Source organism: Maniola jurtina, chromosome 22 (assembly GCF_905333055.1).
Source record: "Maniola jurtina chromosome 22, ilManJurt1.1, whole genome shotgun sequence".
NCBI classification, from domain to species: domain Eukaryota; kingdom Metazoa; phylum Arthropoda; class Insecta; order Lepidoptera; family Nymphalidae; genus Maniola; species Maniola jurtina.
Genome location: NC_060050.1, coordinates 9879578 through 9906465, shown reverse-complemented (window position 1 = coordinate 9906465; position 26888 = coordinate 9879578). Strand labels below are relative to the sequence as shown.

The 26888-nt window shown below is 36.5% G+C and overlaps 2 protein-coding genes and 1 long non-coding RNA gene across 12 annotated transcripts in view; 1 reads left to right on the top strand and 2 right to left on the bottom strand.

Annotated features, from left to right (window-relative positions):
• The window catches only part of LOC123876958 (dystrophin, isoforms A/C/F/G/H-like), a 674182-nt gene that overhangs the window by 251930 nt on the left and 395364 nt on the right, over nt 1-26888 (bottom strand). The gene's annotated exons all lie outside the window — the stretch shown is intronic.
• LOC123876986 lies at nt 2360-15955 on the bottom strand. Its single transcript, XR_006798471.1, has 3 exons — nt 15866-15955; nt 6734-6739; nt 2360-2373 (listed from the first exon to the last, which is right to left on the bottom strand). It is a non-coding gene; the product is annotated as an uncharacterized LOC123876986 (long non-coding RNA).
• On the top strand, nt 19041-22758 carry LOC123876979 (nematocyst expressed protein 4-like). Of its 3 annotated transcripts, none has more exons than XM_045923453.1 (5): nt 19041-19159; nt 20025-20132; nt 20872-20913; nt 21028-21093; nt 22580-22758. In XM_045923453.1, exons 1-5 carry the CDS (start codon nt 19102-19104, stop codon nt 22741-22743), a joined length of 438 nt encoding a protein of 145 aa, XP_045779409.1. In that variant the 5' UTR covers nt 19041-19101; the 3' UTR covers nt 22744-22758. The 3 variants fall into 3 exon arrangements, with proteins under 3 accessions (XP_045779409.1, XP_045779408.1, XP_045779410.1); XM_045923452.1 differs by having other exon boundaries at nt 21007-21093; XM_045923454.1 differs by lacking the exon at nt 21028-21093.

Sequence of the window (26888 nt, the reverse complement as noted above, 5' to 3'; positions counted from 1 at the left end):
TGTCTGTCTACTAGCTTTTCACGGCCCATCTGTTTAACCGATTTTGCCGGATACAGAATAGCTTACATCCCGGGGAAAACATAACTACTTTTGGTCCCGGAAAATGAAATAGAGAACTTGCTTGCCGTAGGTACGTACCTATATGGATATAGGCTACTTTGTATGCCGGAAAATCGAAGAATTTCCATGGGGTTTTTAAAAAACATAGGTAATTTAAACCACCATCTTCGAAGCCTCAATAACTCAACGGTTAAATGAGCGGACTGAAATCCGAAAGGTTGGCGGTTCAAACCCCACCCGTTGCACTATTATCGTACCCACTCATAGCACAAGCTTTACGCTTAGTTGGAGGGGAAAGCGGCGTGTTAGTCCTGATTAAAATGGCTAGTATTCTTCTTAAAAAATCTAGAAGGCTATGATTTACACGAACGAAAAAGCTAGTATTAATTTGTAAGAAACATAAATCTCTATGACCTAGACGTCCATTACACAAATACTTTTATTCATTTATATTAACTTAATTTTAATTTCTTTACTTTTACTTATTCCTACCTTACTTTAAGTTAAATTAGAGCAAATGCAACAGGGAAGGCACTAACTCCCATAACACAGTCTATACTTTTTTGGGAGTTAGGGGTCCATGCATACCTTGTAAATCTTTTTTTTGCAAATAAACGTTATTAAGAAAAAAAGTTGAGACCAGCGGGATCTTCAATGACCTAAATCCAGGTGAACGAAGTCGCAGATATAAGCTTTATTGTAATAATAAAAACAAAGGGTTTACATAAAGGCAAACAGGATTGAGCTCACTTCCGGGCGGGATGCGGAACTCTAACGACGGTTCCGCACCTCTGATTGTGCCGTGCGACTGCGGATATTGAGTCCTACATACTTTGCATATCCCTGTTTTGCTTCTCATCTATGTTTGACACCTTTAATAGAACTTTTCGATCATACCTATAGGTAAGTAGGTACCTATGGTAACCTACCTATATTATTTGCCCTTGACAGTAATCTCACCAAGCGGTAAGTCATGAAGTCTAAGGAGGAAGTGGACTAACCATGGGAGGAGTACCATTTTGTTTGGGGTTCCGTACCTCAAAAGGAAAAACGGAACCCTTATAGGATCACTTTGTTGTCGGTCTCTCCGTCTATCGTGTCTGTCAAGAAAACCTATAGGGTACTTCTCGTTGACCTAGATTAACCTATTAAAAAATTACTCGAGTACGGAACCCTCGGTGCGTGAGTCTGACTCGCACTTGGCCGGTTTTTTATACCCACACCCCACGACCAACGTCATTTTTCCTACCCCACTATTGGTTCCCACTCGGTATAGCTTTTGCCGGAAGAATAGTAAGTAGTAATTCTTCCACCAGACCAGACCAGACTATTGGATCTCTCACGATAGTTTAAACATACACACAGTAAGGACTAATGGAATACGCCAACAAAATCGCTACAAGCGCTTTACTATGAAGACACATCAAGCCCGACCTACGTCATTTTCCTACCCCACTATTGGTTCCCACTCGGTATCGCTTGGCGGCATAGCTTTTGCCGGAAGAATAAATAGTAAGCAGTAATTCTTCCACCAGACCAGACCAGACTATTGGATCTCTCACGATAGTTTAAACATACACACAGTAAGGACTAACGGAATACGCAAGGGAACTATAAAACACAGCAAATTATGATATTTAATACTACATCACCAACCAATGCAATTCCAACCTTAAACCCCACAACATAAAACACCAATTCTTTTGATGTAATTCCGATTGCAATAACTTCATTAGCAAGCCAATTTAAACTTTATTACTCAAAGTTACGATATGAATTTGTATGCAAGGTATAATTTAAAAATGCATGGCTGTTTAACAAAGATGAAGATCGATACTAAATTATTGTGAAATAAGATTTTTTACTTCTCGAAAAAACGAGCAGAATTCAAAACCTTCTCCTTTTTTGGAAGTCGGTTAAAAATGAGAGTAAGGTAGCTTAGAAAAACAAATTATATTAATAAGGCGTTAATTTTATTTGTGTCGTATTCGAAAGTTTATAAATCGCTTCACCACGATTTATTTATTTTGTTTCAACACGTTTTCAAGTTCTAAGAATTATTATGCTATTTTATTGAAAATGTTACAATAAAAATTAATAACTAGCCTTATCTAATAATTACTGTACGAATCATGCCCGCGTGGAATGGTACCAAGAATACTGGCTAGATTTTCGCGCTGAAAAGCTAGGCTGATCTTTTGCAAAAAAGAGATCCAGCCCTTTAGTCAAATAATTTAATACTTAACCAGCCCTTCAGTCAAATAATTTAATAATCAAATTAGTTAGATAATGTAGAAAAAATCATTTTATTTCCTTGCCAGCTGTATTTTTTATTTACAATTGACGGATACAGGTATCCTAACTTACTTTGGATGCATTGTTTATGGATATTCAATTGTAACCGAAATCGAAATGCATTCATAGTAGGGGCAATAAAACGCATAGCGCGAAAACCGCGTCATGTGTTAGTACTAACTCGCTACACATTAACCCCGACAGATGGCGTTCATACTTGCACACCGATTCAATCACTTGCATTTGAATATCAAACCAAGCTTTATTAGAATAAAGTTCAATTCAGAATAGCATTTATAGCTCTACTGGCTATATTGAAATATGAACTTTATGTATTGGAAGATAGAAGTGATTTTGGAATGGACGCGTTTGTTTCCAAGTAAGTGGGTAGTGCTGAATTCAATAAGGGCCTTTTGAACCGGTTACGGCCTGTGGTTGCGGTTTCGGTAGCTCAGAATGTGTGTATTGCGATCCAAGCTTACGGTTTTATAGTTCGATTATTATCAGATACCTACCTGGTTATTGACTATAAGGAATCATTAAGTGCATTAAGAAGTAGGCGAAATGAATAAAAACCTAACTGCTGGCATCCTGCAGTTTGTAAATTGAAAGAAAATTAACTTTTTTGACCCGAGTCGGTGAGTAGATGGGTGACCTAGTTTTTAGGTCTGAATCTAGCTTTTTCATTTCCTTGGCGTCTGATATTCATATTATATAACTGAAATATTTAAATTTTGTACCTATCTACCTACTACCTAAGTATTTTTTTTTCCAATAACTTTGGATTCCCATTTTGAGTCTCTTAATTTAGGTAAGAACGTATATTGACCTAGGTCGAAGCCAGATCGTAATAATGAAACAGATCAGTAGTATCTAGACTACCTAGGTATATTTTTAAGACCTATGCGGAAGGAACTGAAAGCTTGTAACACCATTATTCGATGAACACCCCTTTGAGTATGTGACTAATACAAAGGGGTCGCGATCCTCAGAAATGAGAAATACGGCGCAAAGACATACTCTTGAGTTCCGATATATTCATTTTTTAAGTAGGTAAGTAAGAGGCGATCAAGGGCTTTAAGAGGGCTGTCTCCGTCACTCGCTTCATACAATCGTAGTTCCAATTTCATTTGAAGATTAAGCAACCAAAGTCCATGAAATTTTGCAGACATATTCTAGGAACTAACATCTATTCTGTGGTTTTCCAGATTTCTGTTAAAATATTCGGTTTCAAAGTTACGCGGTCTTAAAAATTTACATTCAAATCTTTGAGCCCCTGTAATTTTAAAACTACATGTTTTTAGAAAAATCTAAAACACCACAGACACAGATATTAGTTTCTAGAATATGTCTGCAAAATTTCATGGACTTTGGTTGCTTAATATTCAAATGAAATTGGAACTACGATTGTATGAAACGAGTGACGGAGAGAGCCCTGTTAAGAGGTTAAATAAACATAAGATCTGAAACCCATCACATTAATATCCGACAAAAGCTCCTGCCTCCTACCATTGGGTAGGTAATTTAAAAAATTTAGGTAAGTGCCAAATTCTAAATAGGTGATAGATCGACCAGGCGATCATGGTCTGGCAGGAGGTTAAATAAACACAGCTAAATAATGTATGGCCACATTAGGTAACAAAACAGACAAATGAATGCAGCACAAATTATGCCACAAGTTAACTTATCGTTCATAAACTCGCTGGGGACATGTTTATCTCGTATAGTAACATGTTCGTACTAGTCCGACCCCCGGGCTTAAGAGGGCTCTCTCCGTCACTCGTTTCATACAATCGCAGTTCCAATTTCATTTGAATATTAAGCAACCAAAGTCCATGAAATTTTGCAGACATATTCTAGAAACTAATATCTATGTCTGTGGTTTTCCAAATTTCTGTTAAAGTATTCAGTTTCAAAGTTACGCGGTCTTAAAAATTTTCATACAAATCTTTGAGCCCCTGTAATTTTAAAACTACATATTTTTAGAAAAATCTAAAACACCACAGACACAGATATTAGTTTCTAGAATATGTCTGCAAAATTTCATGGACTTTGGTTGCTTAATATTCAAATGAAATTGGAACTACGATTGTATGAAACGAGTGACGGAGGAGCCCTGTTAAAGTGGGATAGGGTGGAACAGGTTTGAACGGTCTAATTTGTATGCAACTTCAATTATACAAGAAATACTGTTTGTTAACATAGGTTACGCTTCTGTGCTTTGTTCTTCGAGATTGGATTATACACTTGTAGTTCCACCATCAATGTCGCTAGCTATGCACTTTGTTAGCCCTTATTACAGCTCATCTTTGGACAATCGATGTTAGTAGCATGCCGCATTGTCGCTAGTTGTTGCTTTGGCTAAATGGTAAAACAGCCTTTAGGTTTTAGGTATGTAGACATCAATCAATCAATCAGTCAGCCTGTATGCGTCCACTGCTGGACATAGGCCTTCGAGAGCGCGCCACCACACACGATCCTCCGCCTTCCTCATCCACCCACTTCCCGCTATCCTCTTAAGGTCGTCAGTCCAGCGGGTCGGAGGTCGTTCCACACTGCGATTGCTGATAAGTGGTCTCCACTCCAGAACATGTCTGCCTCAACTTATTATGGAAAAACGCGCGCAGAACTTCGAACAAATAATTATTTATTTGTATAGTAAGTATAATTTTACTAATGTCGTGAAATGTTAGGGGATATCGTAAAAATGGTTGAAGGTAAATTATAATCATTAATTAAGTACTTATTTACTTCCCATTTCTTTGTTAGGACGTATCGAAATATGGCACTGTTTGCCTAACCTACCCCTTTAATGTTGCTCTTCCGTTCATATTGGGAGCATACCTACTGCAGATGACCCCCATGTAATGACGTCATGTAGAAAATTACCTGAAACAAGAAGAAATTCTATAATTAATTACGCTATCCATGAACTAAATATTATAGACAGAAGTCACAAATCACACTTTACTAAAGTGGTTTAGTGGCTTTAGTTAGGTACATAATGTGTAAAAAAATGTTACAGTGACCGTAAAAGAAGTAGTCCAATCTGAACACGAGGCGTATGACGAGGCGCAGAAACAGATCTTAACTGGCTCCTGTATTTATTCCGTGTTTATCCTTCCTGCGCAGACCGCCATGTTGTAACTTTAGACTGGACTACATACTTGGTTTGCGGCTAATGTAGGCAGGTTCACTTATAACAGTACAGTGCTATAACTTCATTTAAAAAAAAATCCTTATATTAATGTAATAACTCAAACAAGTGTAAATTTAAAATTTATAACACCCCCGACAAAGTATCTGAGTTTTCCAAAACATCATTTTCAAATAAATAATTATGTATCTAGGCAACGTCCATCTTGACAGCTTGACATTTGTCAATTGACATAATATTATGAACCTAATGGTTATCTAACCTTCTTTTCTACAAGAAAACTAGAAAAGAGCTGATAACTCTTAAACGGCTGAACCAATTTTTTTGGATTATAGCTAAGAACACTCTCGATCAAACCACCTTTCAAACAAAAAAAAAGTACATTAAAATCGGTTCATTCGTTTAGGCGCTACGATGCCACAGACAGATACACAGATACACAGACACACAGATACACAGATACACACGTCAAACTTATAACACCCCTCTTTTTGGGTCGGGGGTTAAAAATGTCACCAAGCTCCCAAACTATAACTCATAATAAAGCCTCCCGGCTGTCTACTACAGGGCGCTTAATATTCCGCATAAGAGGATAAATAACTGTCAAACTGTATTAAATTTAGCAATATAGTCTCTTTGATCGCAGGCATTTCCTTCCGCTATTTTGAATTATGGTGATATTATGCCGACTAAGCAATTTCAAGTACCTATTACATAATATAATATAGACCATTTTGAACCCAGAACAGGTTTAATCATTGATGTCGGAGAAATCTACTCCAGCCAAAGTTGGACCCCTAGATCAAAACTGTTTCAGCTCAAAAACGTCGGCCTTTGAGATTATCTCATTTTCTGGTTTCTGAGTCGATTATACGGGAGTGGAATTGTAGGAACTATGCTTTTTATGTTCAAAACTAAATAATTATTTGTAGATTTTTTTTAAAGCGCAAAGAGAGAGTCACATTTGCGCAAAAGTATCTCAGGCTCATTTTAAGCCGATGTATTCGCGAAAAATGTCTTAGACTCACCATTGCGCAGATAAGAAAGTAATTGCACCTAATTTGACAGGCCAATAATAATCCAATAACATAAGCGCAAAATATCATAGACTCAATTTTGCGCAAAAATTAAAGTAATTGCGCCTAATCTTACAGGCCAATAATCCAATAACATAAGCGCAAAATATCATAGACTCACTTTTGCACATAATATATAAAAAACTACTAGCTCCAAATCTTACAGTTTAAAAATCCAATAACATAAGCGCAAAGTGTCATAGACTAACTTTTACGCAGACAAGAAAATAATTGCGCCTAATCTTACAAGCCAATGATCCAATAATCCGGATAAAAATGACAAATAACCTATCTTATTTCCTATATCATTAAATATTATCACCGCCCGTGTCCATAATTCACAGAGGGGCACCTTGTCTGTCTGTGGCAGACTGTGTATTAATATTTGAGACAGGCGGGTACATAATCTATCTGACAGCTCGATGTTATTACCACGTCGGAAACTTATGTACCTTCTGAGGTATATCGTCTAAGAAATTATTACAAATCGTTGGAATGTATCCTATGAGGAATCTAGTTTGTCATCCTGAGTATTTGAACTTTTTACTCCAGATGTTACGGCTTTTCGAAGGGAGTACATCATTTTACAACGTTTTCTAAGTAAGAATAAAGAAACATATATTTTATTGACATCAACATAAGTTTTTTTTTTTTTTTATAAAATAACAGCTTAAATCTACATTAAAACTCAAAGTAATAATGATAATAAATATGTATGTTATTTTTATATTTTCAGACACTGGATTTGAGATACTTTACTTATTTATGAGACTTTACAAAAAACTGATGCAATATCTATAAATGCAGTTTTCATTAAAACTGCATTTATAGATTCGATCAAAAGTTCGATCAAGTGTTTACAACACTTATTTTACAATGTTTATTTTATTTTATTTTATTTTTTATTTTTATTTAAAGGTTTACTAGCGATTTAACATAAACTTAATAACTATAATAAATACATTGGTTTTTCTATCATGCTCAACTATGTTAAATCATTTAAAAGTAAACACTACATGCTAATTCCGTACAAATACCACAAAGAGTTACAAAGAGGATATTATGCTAACTAACGATTTTTCTAGTTCAATGCAGTATGAAAGATACATATTATATTTAAAATGAATAAGCAAGATAAAAAATTAAAATTAACTAGGTACATTATCTAATGATACAATTTTTAAAGTTTATACTGTTACAGTTTTCTTATATTTTAAACATACTAAGGTCATATTTCTAAAATAAGTTTACAGTTCATAAAACCTACTTTCATTTTCTAATGGTAGTTAAACAAAATATATACATAAATTTTGAATACTGACTAAAATAACAATATGAAAAGTTAAAATATAAATTCATTAATTTTAAGAATACAAAAATAAATTAATACCTTATTTACACTATAATATATATGTTCAGTTTCGTGTACAGCTATTTGACTAGGTCGCTTATCACTAGCTTGCGAAACATAGCGAGCGAATTTGTATTTATGTCTATCGACCGACTACGCTCGTTGTATAGTTTACACAACCGGGGCAGAGTAGCGTTGGCACCAAAGACTGTTCTACTGAGTGGTGGCACTAAGGGAGTTATGGCAGCGCGTGGATATCTACGCGGCACTCTGAAATTGATTTGGCTAAGTAAACTTGGACAGTCTACTTTATTTCTTAGCAGTTTATATAGGAACATAAGATCCAGCAAGTCACCTCTATTTTTAAGGGTCATCATTTTAAAGTTTTTTAGTCTATCTTTATACGAAATAACTGTTTTGTGTATTTTTTCTGAATACGACAGATGCCACATGAATCTTTTTTGGACACGTTCTAATCTTAAATAGTGTGTAGCATAATGTGGCCGCCAAACTACGCTGCAGTACTCCAGGTGACTACGGACAAGACTGTTATAAAGAGCTATTTTAGTTTTAGTTTCTTTAAAGGTTCTACCTTGCCTCATAATAAAACCTAACAATTTAGATGATTTGCCAATAACCTTATCTATGTGATTAAGATATGTCAACTTGCTATCTAACATAACACCCAAGTCTTTTATGAGATCAACTTCTTTTAAGCTTATGCCGTTTAGACTATATTGCGTTGGTATAGTGTTATGCTTGCGGGTAAATTTGATGTGGAGACATTTATTGCAATTAAGTTGCATGCCATTAGATGTGCACCAGTCTGTTAACCTGTTCAAATCATCTTGTAGTAAAAGTGAATCCCTTGGGGAACAAATTATTTTTGTGAATTTTAAATCATCAGCATACAGGTATGGTGTGGAGTGTTCAAAGCAGAAAACAATATCGTTCACGAAAATATTAAACAAAATCGGACCAAGATGTGATCCTTGAGGGATTCCTGATGTTATTGAGTGCACTGAGGATTTAAACCCGTTAACGACAACATAAAAAGAACGATCATTTAAGTATGATGTAAACCATTGCAGTAGTGGATCAGAAAATCCATAGTACGAAAGTTTCTCAATTAGGTTTCGGTGTGGTACTTTGTCAAAAGCCTTTTTAAAATCTGTGTATATCGTGTCCACCTGCTTTTGTGAGTCGATAGCTGCTGATAACGAGGTCGTGAAACTTACTAGGTTAGAGGACGTGGATCTACCTGGCAAGAATCCATGCTGATGTTCAGAAACAAAACGTTGAAAATGCAATTGAACTATAGGACACACTAAAGATTCGAAGACCTTGGCAAAAACCGAAAGAATGGATATGGGTCTATAGTTGCGGACATCTTTTTTGTCCTAACTTTTGAAAACTGGTACAACTTTTGCTTGTTTCCATGCCGAGGGAAAGCTTCCAGAGCGTAAAGAAGCTCTGAATATTAGATATAAAGGTAATGTTAAACTGGTTGCACATAGTTTTATGAATATTGGTGGTATGTTATCTGATCCAGCACCTTTTGCTATATCCAAGTCTCTAAGTTTTTTTAAGATTTGGTCTTCACTTAATTCAATAAATGCCAGGTTGTCGCTATAACCTAAGTAGAGATTCTTTTTCAGATTGGCAGAAGAGCAGTTACTATTGCAGGTGTTATTAGGGTCTTCGTAGACGGAGGCAAAGAAATTTGAAAACATGTTGCATATTCCATCGCCACTAGAAGATGTATTAACTCCATCATTCATTGTTGCTGGATACGAGTTCGAGTTTTTACGCTTACTTTTCAAGAATGTCCAGAATGCTTTTGGGTTTATTTGAATTTGCTTTTCAAGTTCATTATTATAGTTATTGTAAGCGTCACGCGTAAGTCTGTCACATCGGTCACTAAGTATTCTTAACTCGAGTTCATCCCTAGGATTTTTGTACTTTTTATATCGTTTTAGTATTTTATGTTTTTCTTGGATTCTTTTTGCAACCTTGCTACTTATCCACGCAGGATATTTATTACCCCTTACTTTTCGTCGCGGAACATAGTTAGAGATAGCAGTATGCAATTTGTCGTAAAACACACTAACCAAATCGTTTATATCGTCTAAATCCATTAGCTTATGCCAGTCAATGCCTTTTAAGTACTCGATAATGGAATCGTAATCTGCCTTATAGTAGTCAAACCGCTCGATAGAAGTATTAACTGTCAGTCCGTCCGGTCTTACGTCAGGTAAATTTATTTCTAGTGGGGGATGTGGTGGATCAATATTACTAATAGAGTTATATGAATAACTGACAGAGCACGCAGGTAAATTGACAAGAACTAGGTCCAGTATTTTTCTCCTATTATTTAGTACCGAATTACATTGACGCAGTCCATTTTCGGATACAAAGTCGAGTAACGCTTGAGCTGTAGGGACAAGTTTTCCCTCAAAAGGTTCATTCCAGTTAATGCAGCTGAGATTAAAATCGCCAATTATACATGTTAACATATTGTGTTGCTCTGATACTTTATTACAGTTATTCAAAAAGTGTTCTAGTACGTTCTTATTAACAGGTGGCGGGAGGTATACAGCACATATAGCAAAGTGACTAATACTTTTCAAACGAGGTTCATCAACAATAACCCAAATATCTTCACAATTACTTTCCCAACAAACAACTCTATTGGAGTTAATACTTTTTTTAACAGCAATTAATACCCCACCACCATCTGTTTTAGTGCTAAGGTTAGAAGTTTGCCTGTCTCTTCTATATACGTTATATCGTGAGTCAAACAATTCACTACTTAAAATGGAGTTATTCAACCAGGTTTCAGTCAAAATAATGATGTCATAATTGTTAATCGCAACGTTCCGGTAAACATCGTGCGTTTTGGTTCTAAGCCCGCACACGTTTTGGTATAGAACATTTAATGACGCGTATTTTATGGAGAATATGACACCAGTACATGACCTCTACCCTACACACTAACTTAATGTACTTAAAAAGTCCATATTTTTCACTATTTTGTAATCGGAGCTATCATCCTTACGAATCAGGATACGACCATTACGGACCCAAACATATCTATATCCTTTTTCTTTTGCTTTAATTCTGGTCGCGGCGTGCAGGGCTTTATTTTCTGGTGACAGATGTTCGACTACATAGATGGGCTTTTTTTCGCCTACAGCTCCAATTCCAATGTGAGAAGTATTTAACTTATCGGTGGGATTGCTTTTATTATGCTTAATAACTGCCGCTAAAAAACTGTCTCTAGTCAACGGAGAATTAAATTGAACAATAATGGATCGAGGACGGGTACTCAGACGATTAACTTTAGCTACTCTTGTGACGTTTAAAATTTTATCTGGTGTTGTATCCTGACCTATGACATTTCCCAACTGTTCGATGATTGAAATCAGATTTTCATTCTTTTTTTCAGGAATACATTGCAATTCCACATTATTTGACCTGGATCGTTGTTCAAGATCGTTTATACGTATATTTAGATTTTCTATGGTCGCCTCCAGTTTACTATTATTTTCCTTTAGATTCTTCAACATCGTGTCATTAGCGCGGTGTTCTTTAATAAAATCATCATATTGGTCATTAATAAAATTTATTGAGTGTTTCATGTCTGTAATTTCTTCTCGTAAAAGTTTTAATTCGCTATTTAATACGGTTCTGATAGATGCAGTTAAATTCGTAACCATCTCATTCATCTCAGTCTTTAAAATTTCTCTAACAATTTCTCGAAAATCGCTTTGTTCAGTGGGACATGATTGTTCCGGAGGAGAAAGAGCTGCTCGTTTGTTCGATCTTTTCGCTGTGTTTTGTTCGCTAAGTAACTTCATGTCATTACGTACAGGCGTATTCTCGTTATTACCTTTCGGTCTTTTTGACGTACATGAGGGGCATTTCCATTCAGACTCTAGTTCCGTGCTTATGCTTGACTGACCGGTCGGTAGCAAACATGCATGGTGATAGGCATTATTACAGATCGCACAACATACATAGTCCTCGTTGCCTCTAGTATCGTTACAACAGTTCCAGTGTAGATTCGGCATTTTTTTTTTTAAATAATGATTTAATTTAGAAGAAAGTCCAAAAAAATAAAAAATATATATACAAAAAGATAAAAGCAGAAAAGAAAAAAAATTTTTTTTTATTGAGGATAGGGACTTGAACTCTGGTGTATCTAGTTTAAAGTGAGCGCCACTTAGGATCGGCCAGCGAGCGTGTTACGTAGTGATTGAATTTAGTGTTCTTATACTAATTGTCGAGTTGTAAGTGGATATTGACCCCGACCGGTCATTTAACACGCCGACTCCACGGTTCGCGATCACTGACGCATCACTGCCGTTCGTGTTTTTATACTACCTACACCTTGGAAATGCGCTAACGTTCACTTTAAACCTTTAAACTGCCTCTTTTTTCTTCTAATAATATAATTGCCTTTAATCTTGATTTTTAGTTTGTTTTCTTATATTATACACATGTGATAGTTTAAATTAACACTTCTTATATTGTTTATTTTATTTATAATCGATTACACAGTGTTATTTGTGTTTGCAAAAGTTTTATTTGTACTTGTATAAAATTACGGATTACGCACTATTTACTGCAAAAATCTTTACACAAACACTTTTACTGAAGAATTAGACACTATATTACATAATTCACTGATTGGAACTTTAAAAAGTTTACTTTAATTAATTTTTAAAGACTAAAGTACGGGACCTCGCCTTAACGTGGCGACGTGCGCCAATATAATTATATATATAAATATTATTAAATTTATCATTTTTATCATTCAATTGATTGGATCGCATAATTCTATAAATTACTGTACAAGTATTTCTATCTTAAAAAATCAATGTTTCTATCTTAAGCAATCAATTTTCACGTTTTCTCAATTTACTCAAAATGTCTAAAAATGAGTGGCCACCTATTGCCTTAGGAGGGCCGTATTAGGATAGGTAGGTATGTCAGTCGGTCAGTTCATTCTTTTGTATGCGTAGATGCATTGTCGATAAAATATAAAATAACGATCGCTATTGGTGTCGGCCATCTTGTTTCTGTTTACAATCAATCACACGGCGGACAAGTGCGGCGTTGTTTACAATTCACGGCTATTGTTTACAGTGTCCGGACGTTTTGACGGCTTAATTATTATGATAAATTACGTGGATATCGATCTTTTATCTATTTTCTATCTAAAAACGGAATTACATTTGGTTTTTTTACTCGCGTTACAATTCGAGCCAACGCATGAGAAAAATCTTTATTGGTCTTGCTTTTGACTTAGCACAATTTATAGCTTTTTTTTTCTTTTTTTTTTCTTTAAATCTGGCTTTACTCTGATTAGCCAATGTCAAGTTTGTGATATTTTCAAGTTATTGAATTTATACAAGTATGGACTCCGTCTGCGCCGGCGCCCGCCGACATACGCGCGGCGCCCCTTTAGAGCGCTTCCCAGTCAGTTCAACCACCAAAAAACACCAAATAACACAAAAACCAGCCACTCTTAACAAAAAAAAACACTCCAAACAAGCACAGCACGCGCGCCAGCAAACGCCATCACAGACGAAGTCCAATTTATAGCTTATAGCACTCGGGGATATCCTAAGAATAAAACAGAATACTTTATTTATCTTATGGATATTGTAATAAAATATGAATAAAATAATAAACACAAATACGGTAGGGGCATTGTGCTAGTGAACAGAGTATAGCTATAATGTCCGTTAAAGAACTTTCATAATCGGATCATTCATTCAACAGAGATCACCCCTTACATACCAAACTCACAAACTTTACCTCTTTGTAATATTAGGCTGAGATCTATAGAGCGTACCTATTGTACGCGACAGGTCGAGATGGCAATCGGGGTTGTACCGCCCCGCTCACCCGCACAGCCTGCGCGCTAACTCGATCGACCTGTCGGGCACGTTGTGCGTGTGCATCGCGTGTTGCGTGTGTGTCGAGTGAGTGTTGTGTGTGTGCGTGTGTTTAGATTTATATTTTACCGAGTTAAGCCGGGAGCGGTCGTTAGTATTATTAAGAGGTCAAAGTTCAAGTCAAGATTACAAATCTTCAGCGGAAAAATTAAAAATTGCGAACAATGCTATCACAGCACACACAATAGAGTCTTCGCGCCCAACCGGAAGCGAACCGGAAGCGGAAGCGACCCGCTAATGACGGCAGCGACATTCACCGTGAGATTCACGCGTTTTAGGTGAAAAAACTGTTTTAAATATGTAAAAGGAAAAGGTGGCCGACTGACTGACTGACTGATCAACACTAAGCTCTAACTATTGGACGAATCAAGCTGAAAGGCACGCAGGTAGCTATTATGACGTGAACATCCACTAAGAAAGAATTCTTGAAAATTGAACCCCTAAGGGGGTGAAATAGGGGTTTGAAATTTGTGCAGTTCACGCGGATAAATGCTGCCATAAGCTAGTATGGGATAAAAGATAAATTCGTGCTGATAACTATCAAACGGCTGAACCGATTTTCTTGGATCATAGCTAGCTAAGAACACTCTCGATCAAGCCACCATTAAACAAAAAAAAACTAAATTAAAATCGGTTCATTAGTTTGGGAGCTTCGATGCCACAGACAGATACGCAGATACACACGTCAAACTTATAACACCCCTCTTTTTGGGTCGGGGGTTAATAAAATAAATAAAGAAATTTATTTGCTCTAAAAGCAGGTTAAAAAAGAAATAACTGGAAGATCGGAATAGGTCCGTCTTTTATTTTGTAAGCAGTACCTACTATATACAGAACTCTGAAAATACCATAGACTTACGATTTTTTCGCTACGCTCATTCTAAACCTATGGAAAATACCTACGTAAGTAGAAATACCCATCGCCTAACCCAATGTAATAGCAATTCTACGATACGAAGTTCTTGTCATCCAAAAACTTCAGGCGCTCTGAAAAATCACTATTTCTCTGTAACTTATAAAGTAAGTTTCATTGTTTACACGTTATTCGTAATATTCTTACAAACACCTTTTACCTTTAATACCCTAATCCTTTTAAAAAGTAGTTAATTGCCATTTTCTTTTGCTATTCTTAGTTAAATGTAGTTTGATTATTGAAATTATATGATTAATTGATCAATGAATGATTATTAAATTAGATGATTAAATGATCAATGAATGATTATTAAATTAGATGATTAAATTAATCAGAACCGAAAATCCAGTGGCTCCCTGCGATCCATTTAATGTCGGCTATCTACCTAGTGGACTAATAATATGGAATTTTAATATTGAAGCGTTCAAAAGAAGAGAGAATAGACACCTTCTAGGCAAGCCGCATCATCCCATAATTTGGTGTGATGCAGACTAACACATGCCTATTTAGTTTTTAACCCCCGACCCAAAAAGAGGGGTTTGAGGTGTGTATCTGTGTATCTGTCTGTGGCATCGTAGCTCCTAAACTAATGAACCGATTTTAATTTAGTTTTTTTTTTTAAGGTGGCTTGATCGAGAGTGTTCTTAGCTATAATCCAAGAAAATCGATTCAGCCGTTTGAAAGTTATCAGCTCTTTTCTAGTTACTGTAACCTTCACTTGTCGGGGGTGTTATAAATTTTTAATTTACACTTGTAAAAATTAGAGTCCATAAACATTTTCACGAAATTGCCTTTTAAAGCCGCCATCGCATTACGATTATCCGAAATCATAATTAATTAACTAACGGCAATCACAATAAGTTACTAATTAACATAATTGTTTGCATTACAAAACTAAATAACAACCACATACATTCCCGTGTAATATTATCCATTGTATTATGAATGTTTACTTTGGTATGAAAATGGATATATTTTAGCTGAAAAAAATTATGAAAATACTAAGAGGTTTTAAAAATGGCTAATATCTTCAACGATGTCTTCCACTTGGTTTTTGTATAAAATCGCAGTACTTTATGGATAAGATACCTAATGTTTACGTATTGTAAAATTTCTCATGTACCTAAGTGATTTTTTAAATCTATACTAATAAATGAAATTGGAGTGTCTGTCTGTAATATCGAAATAACTACCGCATATTAAGGTGATATGGTTATTTGAACGATACTATAACTGAATCACAGGTTTTTAAAATTTTTGTCTGTCTGTCTGTCTGTCTGTCTGTCTGTTTGAAAAGGCTAATCTTCGGAACGGCTGAACTGATTTTGACGGGATTTTCAAGACAAGTACAGAATTGATCAGGGAGTAACATAGGCTTCTTTTTTAACCAACCTTCAAAAAGGGAGTTGTGTTTTTCTACCTATGTACACCGAAATCTCCGAGATTTCTGAACCGATTTGCGTCATTTATTTTTTAATCGATAGAGGAACTTTGTGACATTGTTTCATAAAAAATTTGGATTCCAACTCCTCAATCCTGATGCTGCAGGGGATCTGACCAATCCACGCGGGCGAAGCTGCGGGCATCAGCTAGTTCTTAATAAGAATAAAGTTTCTTTAACCATAAAAAAAGAAGGATCTTTTTGAATTAGGAATGTAAAAAATAGAGAAAAAGCACGAGTGAGAATAGTGGGGGATATCAGTAGAGTGTTGGTTGATAAAGAAAAAAAAAAGATTGGTGTTTATGATTAATAATTATTAATAATAATTATTTTCAAGAAGATGAAAGTTAGCACTAAAGCTGGAGTTTATGAAGAACTGTAATAGATGCAATAAAGTCTGTTCTTATAAGTTGAGTTTATTTTATTACAGGTAGGTATTATGATAAGACATCACAATGGCCATTTCCTTTTTTCTCTCTCGTCTCGTTTTACAAAGATTAGCCAATGTCAAGTTTGTAGTTATTTACAAGTTAGGGAAACTATATAAGTATGGACTTCGTCTGTGCCGGCGCCCGCCGAAATTCACGCGGCGCCCCTTTAGAGCGCGTCCCAGTCAGTTCCACCACCAATAAACACCAGCAGGACCAAAAACCGGCCACTTTTAACAAAAAAACACTCCAAAAGGCACAACACGCGCGCCATCAAACGCCACCACAGACGAAGTCCAGCCCATTTCCTTTATGGTGTTCTTGCTAAAGAGCAAGGCAAGAGAAAAGGAATTTCTTTTGTAACAAGTGTAAATTAAAAATTTATAACACCCCCGACAAGCGAAGGTTACAGTAACTAGAAAATAGCTGATAACTTTCAAACTGCTGAACCGATTTTCTTGGATTATAGCTAAGAACACTTTCGATCAAGCCACCTTTCAAACAAAAAAAAACTAAATTAAAATCGGTTCATTCGTTTAGGCGCTATGATGCCACAGACAGATACACAGATACACACGTCAAACTTATAACACCCCTCTTTTTGAGTCGGGGGTTAAAAAGGGGATATATAAACTCTTTGTTGAAAGGCTAACTGACGTGGAAATAGATATTTTTATAAGTAAGAGTATATTAGGTGGGACAAAATTCAAGGGATGATCCCTTTCTCTGCAACCAAGCGTGAAGCGTATGATAGTAATAGCTACGTCAATAGTTAGGAGGGGTCTCTCCGTCACTCGCTCCATACAAACGTAGTTCCAATTTCATTTGAATATTAAGCAACCAAAGTCCATGAAATTTTGCAGACATATTCTACAAACTAATATCTATGCCTGTGGTTTTCCAGATTTCCGTTAAAATATTCGGTTTCAAAATTACGCGATCTTAAAAATTCACATACAAATCTTTGAGCCCCTGTAATTTTAAAATTACATATTTTTAGAAAAATCTAAAACACCACAGGCACAAATATTAGTTTCTAGAATATGTCTGCAAAATTTCATGGACTTTGGTTGCTTAATCTATACTAATAAATAAAATTGGAGTGTCTGTCTATAATTTCGAAATAACTACCTCATATTAAGCTCATATGGTTATTTGAACTATACCATAACTGAATCACACGTTTTTAAAATTTTTGTCTGTCTGTCTGTCTGTCTGTCTGTCTGTCTGTCTGTCTGTCTGTCTGTCTGTCTGTCTGTCTGTCTGTTTGAAAAGGCTAATCTTTGGAACGGCTGAACCGATTTTGACGGGACTTTCACAGGCAAGTAGAGGATTGACCAGGGCGTAAAATAGGCTACTTTTTTAACAGACTTTTAAAAAGGGAGTTGTGTTTTTCTACCTATGTACACCGAAATCTCCGAGATTTCTGAACCGATTTGCGTCATTTCTTTTTAAATCGATAGAGGAACTTTGCGACATTGTTTCATAAAAAATTTGGAGTCCAACTCCTCAATCCTGATGCTGCAGAGGATCTGACCAATCCACGCGGGCGAAGCTGCGGGCATCAGCTAGTATTCAAATAAAATGGGAACTACGATTGTATGGAGTAAGTGACGGAGAGAGCCCTGTTAAGGTGTGGTTCGAAACCTAAGTGTATCTTTTTATTTGCAAGAGAATGTAGAATATTTTTAAGGTTAGAACATGATATTTACCTTATAGTAATGATATGCAAACGCAACGCCTGTACCAAGAATCATGCCAATTTTTTTATACCAGAGTAGGTACAAAGAAAGTATAACACCTAGAAACAATATATTAAATTCATTCCACGCAATATTACAAAGAGGTAGTTAGTGAGTTCGAATGTGAACATGACCCGATTTTGAAAATTCTTTCATTGATAGATACTTAGCTGTATTTTCTACGAGTGCTATAATAGGTTCAACTGTAAATTAAAAATTTATAACACCCCCGACAAGTGAAGGTTACAGTAACTAGAAAAGAGCTGATAACTTTCAAACGGCTGAACCGATTTTCTTGGATCAAGCCACCTTTCAAACAAAAAAAACTAAATTAAAATCGGTTCACTAGTTTAGGAGCTACGATGTCACAGACAGATACACAGATACACACGTCAAACTTGTAACACCCCTCTTTTTGGGTCGGGGGTTAAAAATAGGCATACAAAATGTTATACGTCGGTTGATATGAACAATTTTAATTTTACCCCTTCACGGGCATGGCAATATTTCGCCATGCCTCATTTACTATAAATGGAGCAGTGTTTTTAATAAGTGAATTGATCGGACACGGCTATCAACGCGTAGAGGATATTTTGTTTAAATACAAAGGTATGGGCGTATTTGGTACCTTTGGTGAGTGGCCTCCGCTCACTGGGCCCTAGATTCGGTGCCATGTTGTGGCAAATTTGGCTTTTGTGTGTTGCGGCAGCGGCCGCGGTGTACGCGGACGGTAAGTATCTTTAAATTCAAATTTTGGAAAATTCCAAAAGTTTTGTTTATAATCCTAATCCTAAACTGATTAACCCCCGACCCAAAAAGAGGGGTGTTACAAGTTTGACGTGTGTATCTGTGTATCTGTCTGTGACATCGTAGCTCCTAAACTAATGAACCGATTTTAATTTTGTTTTTTTTTGTTTGAGTGGTGGCTTGATCGAGAGAGTTCTTAGCTATAATCCAAGAAAATCGGTTCAGCCGTTTCAAAGTTATCAGCTCTTTTCTAGTTACTGTAACCTTCACTTGTCGGAGGAGTTATAAATTTTTAATTTACACTTGTATTTCTATTTATTATATATACCTTTTTCATTTTTGTTACTAAGGTTCATTGTATTTTGTTCTTTCACTTCATATTTGATTTCATTTAACTCAGAAACACAAACTTTTGTGATTTCAATTCGCACACGAACGATTTCGTACAATCTTTCAAGAAATAACACTTTTTTGTGATGTAACCACAAATCCACGATTTTCGAAGTTTTCACTTTACTTGTGCTATCTGCCTGATTCTAGATCAACGGGAAAAGTACCACATAGGTTTAGATTCCCTTGACGGCTCTGGACTGACACGACAGACAACAAAGTGATCCTATAAGAGTTACCTTTACTCTCTAGAGATAAAGAACCCTTAAAATTATTTATTAGACTGAGTCGACAACGATTTTTAGAATGACACTGTCATCAAAAAATGTATAGTACAAAACAATTTAGAAATAAAATTATTCAATTATAGGTTTGTTTAATAGAAAATTTAAAATTTTTCCTAACCTTGTAAGTTTGCATTCAAAAAATAATAATAATTTAAAAATCTTATTTTTCAGATGCTCCCGAAGACCGCAGCGGCTTTGCTGACGCTTCAGCATTGGCTCTAGCCAATGCTGGCTCTTTTACACCTAACGTTTTCCCTTATGGACCATCGCCAGCACCACGTAAATATACCGAAAATGTTTTTTTTTTAATTAAAAATAATTTTTGTTTAATTTAAATAAAAATTGACGGGATAACTGATGCCGCAAAGGCGTTCCTGGCAGTTCGAATTAGAAACATGGAGGTAATTTTATACTAAAAAATCTGCACGTCCATCGAGCTGGGACGCCCTCCAGCACGATGGACTGACGATAAGGATTTAAGGAAGGCTGAGGACCGGGTGTGGTGGCGTTCTTTAGGGAAGGCCTATGTATAATAATTCAAACAGTTGATAATATCTACACCTATACATTTTTTTTTTAATTCACTACAGGCAAGCGCTTGACCACAATCACACCTGATGGAAAGTGATGATGTGGTCTAAGATGGGACGCGTTTACCTAGAAGGTGCCTATTCACTCTTGTTTTAAAGATACCCGGATTGTAATTGGTAGGAAACACAGATCGCGAGAGAGTATTCCAAACCTTAGCCATGCGTATGAGGAATGAAGACGCAAAACGATAAGACGATTAACGATAAGATAATTATCTGAATCGATTGAACTTCAAGTTGATGTCAGTGCAAATGTTATGTAGTGTGTAAATTTTGAGAGACTCGGGATAATTTTAACTCTATCACTCAATCGTCATGTCAATTTTTTTTTTAATATTAGCCATGTTAAATGACTAATATTCCCCTTTACATAAGTAGTGATAGAGATATTCAAAGATCCTTATATTATATTCTATGCTTTTTTCCAGTTCCACCACAACCGGTACCTGTGCCGCCGATGCCAGTTCCAGGTACATTACCTAACCTATTTATGACAGATGTAACTTCGTCAGTTTTTGCGACTTATGTTTGTAAATTTTTAAAAATCTAACACATTTTTTCAGTACCACCGAATCCATGGCCAGTACCACCAAATCCATGGCCGGTACCACCAAGTCCATGGCCGGTACCACCAAATCCAGAACCAATCAGTGATTATCGCCACTATTTTTTTTTTCGTTTATAAGATTTGCCAACGGCTTAGGTATAAAATCTATATCAATTACATTATTGAATTTACAATCAGATTCAGATTTGCCAACAGCTTAGGTATAAAATCTATATCAATTATACAATTTATTTTTGTATTGAATTTACAAGCTTCTTAGACACAAGTCTAAATTAAAAATTTATAACACCCCCGACCAGTGAAGTTTACAGTAACTAGAAAAGAGCTGATAACTTTCAAACGGCTGAACCGATTTTCTTGGATTATAGCTAAGAACACTCTCGATCAAGCTACCTTTCAAACAAAAAAAACTAAATTAAAATCGGTTCATTAGTTTAGGAGCTACGATGCCACAGACAGATACACAGATACACAGATACACAGACACACAGATATACACGTCAAACTTATAACACCCCTCTTTTTGGGTCGGGGGTTAAAAATGCCGTAATAATATTAACTCAGTCAATCGTCACGTCAAAAGTACGATTTCAGTCCTTAATCTAAGGGTAAACCGTATTTTTGAGGTGACAATTGATACATAGAGCAAATATGGCGAGTCCTTTTTCAAAATTTACACACTACATAACTTTTGCACTGACATCAACTTGGACTATGAGTTTTCATGTTGAGAAATTCAATCGGTTCGAACACACCACCGTTGACGTAACACGCAACTACATTTCAATATTAACCAGCAATCTGGTTGTCACACGAACGTAACAATATTTTCACTACATACAAGTGTAAATTAAAAATTTATAACATCCCCAACAAGTGAAGGTTACAGTAACTAGAAAAAAGCTGATGACTTTCAAACGGCTGAACCGATTTTCTTGGATGATAGCTAAGAACACTATCGATCAAGCCACCATTGAAACAAAAAAAAACTAAATTAAAATCGGTTCATTCGTTTAGGCGCTACGATGCCACAAACAGATACACAGATACACACGTCAAACTTATAACACCCCTCTTTTTGGGTCGGGGGTTAAAAACACATTAAAAAAAAAGAGTTAATCATGTCACTTTACAAGAAAAAATTACAGTTTAGACACATTAGCATTACACACTTTAGAAAAAAAAGTTTTTCACCGTGATAATAAAAAACAATTTATAACCTTTCAAAACTTGTATACTTATAGAAATAGACTCTACAGAAATACTATATATTCGATCAAAAAACTCCACATTATCAATTTAAAACCATAAAGATTTTTTTTATTCACTATTATAGGCGCACGCTTGACCACGGTCACACCTGATTGGAAGTGATTATGTAGCCTAAGATGAGACGCGTTTGCCTAAAAGGTGCCTATTCACTGTTGCCACCCGAATAATGTAATTGAAGTATTTTTTATAAAAAAATCTTTTTAATCTTGAATACTTCACTAGCGTGATTGATTTTCATACAGCGTCATCTAGTACTAAGTGGTAGTTGCAGTTATAAAAATGTTAATATTTTATAGTACCAGGCCAGGGTTGCACAAACGTCGGTGACTTGTTCTACGCGCGTACGGCGACTGACTGCTACATATGTGGGTGTTTCTCTTCGCCTTATGGCGAACCGTACCCTAAATGCGCACCGTGCGGAAATTGTGGAAGTAAGATTTTTTTTCGAGATGACATTTAAAAAAAATCTATTACAAGTTAACCCTGGACTGCGATCTCACCTGGTGCAGTAAAAAACGGGCTAACTTAGAAGAGTTGTGGAAGTTTTTTCATACCTTTTGTCGGTTTCTATACGGCATCTTACCGACAGAATTCTGGTTACGGCAGCCAATCTCCATAAAGATGAGTCAACTGCGCGGGAAACATTATAGGGCACTATCAATGTGTGCGCTAACACAGGTGCACTCTCTATTCCCTCACAGCTCTATGGGACGGAAATCCGACACGATCGGAGAGAATTCAGGCACAGGATCGACGGCTTTTCGGAGGCACGAGTGTGACACCGGCAACTCCCTAACTCCGGGACTGTACTAAAAATTTCTTCACAAAAACCTATTTTTCGGCCCAACTTGGAAATCGAACCTCGTCATTTGCAGTCGAATATGCTAAACATTAGATTTAGCTTTGTCGATAGCACTTCGGCTCAATTCTCCCAAAAAAAAACATGAGTCCATTTATAATGACTGCGTACTTAAATGTTGAATCAGATTTTATGTTTTTTTTTTTAAATGCTTCTTCTACTTCTTGAATATCGATTGACTAGCTGATGCCCACCACTTCGTCCGCGTAGAATTAGGTTTTTTTTAAATCTCACGGGAACTCAGTGATTTTCCAGGATAAAAATATATTTTTATATTTAAAGTGATATATCACTCTCCAGGTCTTTAATTTTCTATTCCCATGCAAAATCAAGCTAATCCGTTTCTCCGTTATGACGTGATTGAAAGACAAACCAACAAACAACATACATTTTCACATGATATTAAGTGGTGATAGAAATATTCAAAGATACTTATACTATATCTATAAATAATATGCTTTTTTCCAGTTCAACCGGTACCTGTGCCGCCGATGCCAGTCCCAGGTATGTTTTAACCTATTTATGATGGATGTGACTTCGTTTTTTTTGACTTATGTATACAAATTTTAAAAAATCAAACAAATTTTTTTTCAGTACCACCGAATCCATGGCCAGTACCACCAAATCCATGGCCGGTACCACCAAATCCAGAACCAATCTGTGAGTATCGCTACTTTTTTTTGTCGTGTATGAGGTTTGCCAATAGCTTAGGCATGAAATCTACATCAATAATTACAATATTGAATTTACAAAGTTCTTAGACAAAGTGATAAAATAGAGGTAAACACCGCATACAAACAAGTGTAAATTAAAAATTTATAACACCCCCGACAAGTGAAGGTTACTGTAACTAGAAAAGATTGTGTTTTCTCCAAACAACGCGTCTTTGGCGAAGTGAATTGTGCTGTGTGGCACAATAAAAAGCCACTAAAATAAACAACAACAACAACTAGAAAAGAGCTGATAACTTGGATTATAGCTAAGAACACTCTCGATCAAGCCACCTTTCAAAAAAAAAAAACTAAATTGAAATCGGTTCATTAGTTTAGGACCTATGATGCCACAGACAGATACACAGATACACACGTCAAACTTATAACACCCCTCTGTTTGGGTCGGGGGTTAATGAACAGTGTCAAGTAATATTAAAACCTAAAATTAAAAATAATACATACCTAAATTGAATTCAACATTATTAAAATTATATTATTATGTTTAAAAAGTTATATCCTCAAAAATGTATAAATATTTCCGTAGGTACTTATCAAAAATTTGTTTTCGCAGGTCCACCACCAGTGGTCATACCAGGACCACCTAGACCCTACCCTGTACCGGTCCCAGTTCCAGGGAAAGATGTTCTAGTACCTGTACCGGTACCCGTCCCATCACCACCGGAGAAGATATACCTGCGTGGACCATCTGTGCCCGTACCCGTCCCAGTTGATAGACCATACCCAGTCTCAGTGCCTCGTCCCTACCCGGTTCCTACACCACCGAGACTCATCCCAGTGCCGGAGCCTGTACCCGTACCAGGTCCTACAAGGGACATCCCCGTACCTGTACCAGTTCCGTCACCTCCAGTACCCGTACCCGTCCCAGTTCCGGGACCAGTCATAGATCGCCCAGTGCCTGTGCCTGTGCCATCCCCGCCAGTGCCCGTACCGTATCCAGTACCAAATTATATCCCTGTACCAGGCAGAGACAGATTGATACCAGTTCCAGTGCCTGTAACGAGTAAGTTTTTTTTTTACCGCCATTGCGTTCCCAACCTTCAAGAATATGTTGGTCCGCCCCTTGAATAACTCCATGTTGTAATCTAGTGGAAACATAGCCAAAGGGAGTTGGTTCCATAGTTTTCCATGTGCATGGAAAAAAGGATCTGGCACAACCTGGCGGTCGAAGTGCGTGCGATGGTGGCGTGCGGGGCGGTTGTAGAAAAAGGAAAGTAGAATGAGGTCAAACAGCTCCTTAGAGCACTGTTCATTATAATTTTTCTATCACGACTTTTACTTTACAATTTTTTTATTCAAAGAACTTATTGCATCTTTGTCTTACAGATACGAAGATATACACGGTGCCCTATATCATCTACGTCGGTAAGTAAAGTAAATTTTTTCATTATATTAATTTTTACAAGATTTCACGACGAAATGCTTCGAAATTTTTTAAGTTGAGTATAATACGCGTACTTTCAATCCATCCCGCAACAATGCAATACGTAACGCCACCAACAGAACTTACTAGATGAAGATCGTACGAGCAGCAGAGAAGATTAGCCACGACCAATCAATCTGTCAAAAGCGTATGATTGAGAAGAAGTATATTATATTCAATCTTCATTAAACATTAATGATCTTACATTTTAAAAGAATTTTGTCTATTTTAGAGCCAATATGCAGAAAGAAGATGCCTTTAGTTCCTTTTAACGCTCCTGGAGACAACTGCAAAATCCATATTTGCAAGATCAGATATAACTACGTATACATTGAATCACAAGTTCGGGCAGGATGCTGTAAGTTTTTTATAGTTACCATATTAGCTAACAACCACTTGGTATCACAGAATGCCTATATAAAAGATCTACATCTAATTCAGCATTTTCAGATATTTATAGAACATTATCTTCTTGATAATATAATTAAACTTTGAAAGACTAAACTGACCCATAACGAACCCATTTTGTTTTTGTTGATGCTCAAAGTTTATGGGTCCACTAGAGGATGCCCGCGGTTTTTGAAGATCCCGTGGGAACTGTTTGATTTTCCGGGATAAAATGCTAATGTCAATTACAGGGACGCAAGCTACCTCGGTACCTTTCATACAAATTGGTTAAGCGGATGGGTTTTTAGGAATCCCGTGGGAACTCTTTGATTTTCCGGGATAAAAAGTAGCCTATGTCCGTCCCCGGGATATGAAAAAAATGAAAAAATCTTTATTTTACACTTTACATTCCCTTAAAAATTAAACAACGATAACAACTGCGTTAGTTTCAAACTGTGTTGCAGTTGTTAACGCTAACCCTGTACCAAATTACGTCAGAATCGGTTAAACTGTTGGGCTGTGAAAAGGTAGCAGACAGACAGACAGACAGACACACTTTCACATTAATAATATTAGTATGGATATGTCTTTCCACAGACATCACACTAATATTATAAAGGCGAAAGTTTGTATGTGTGTGTGTGTGTGTGTGTGTATGTTTGTTACTCCTTCACGCAAAAACTACTGGACGGATTTGGCTGAAATTTGGAATGAAGATAGATAATATCCTGGATTAGCACATAGGCTACTTTTTATCCCGGAAAATCAAAGAGTTCCCACGGGATTTCAAAAAACCTAAATCCACGCGGGCGAAGTCGCGGGCATCGGCTAGTCTACGATAATTTTTTGATTTGCAAGGTCAATTATTGTTTAGTGAAATATTATTGTCTTTTTTTTTCAGATTCAGGTCCGTCACCAAGTCCTCCGCTTTACAGTTGGAGTGAATCATCTGCCAGTGCTGAAGCTATCTCCAACACTGGTGGCTGGGGAGGATATGGAGGAAGTTTAGCCGAAGCAAATGCAAACGCTTATGCAGGTGGTTTAGGTGGTTTAGGCGGCTGGTCAGGAGCCAACGCCAATGCCAACGCTAACGCAATGAACGGTGGATATGGTGGTCTCGGCGGAATGCCTAGATATGGTTGGTCAGGAAGTCAAGCCGATGCCTCAGCGAATGCTGCAGCTTTGGGAGGCGGTGGTTGGTCTGA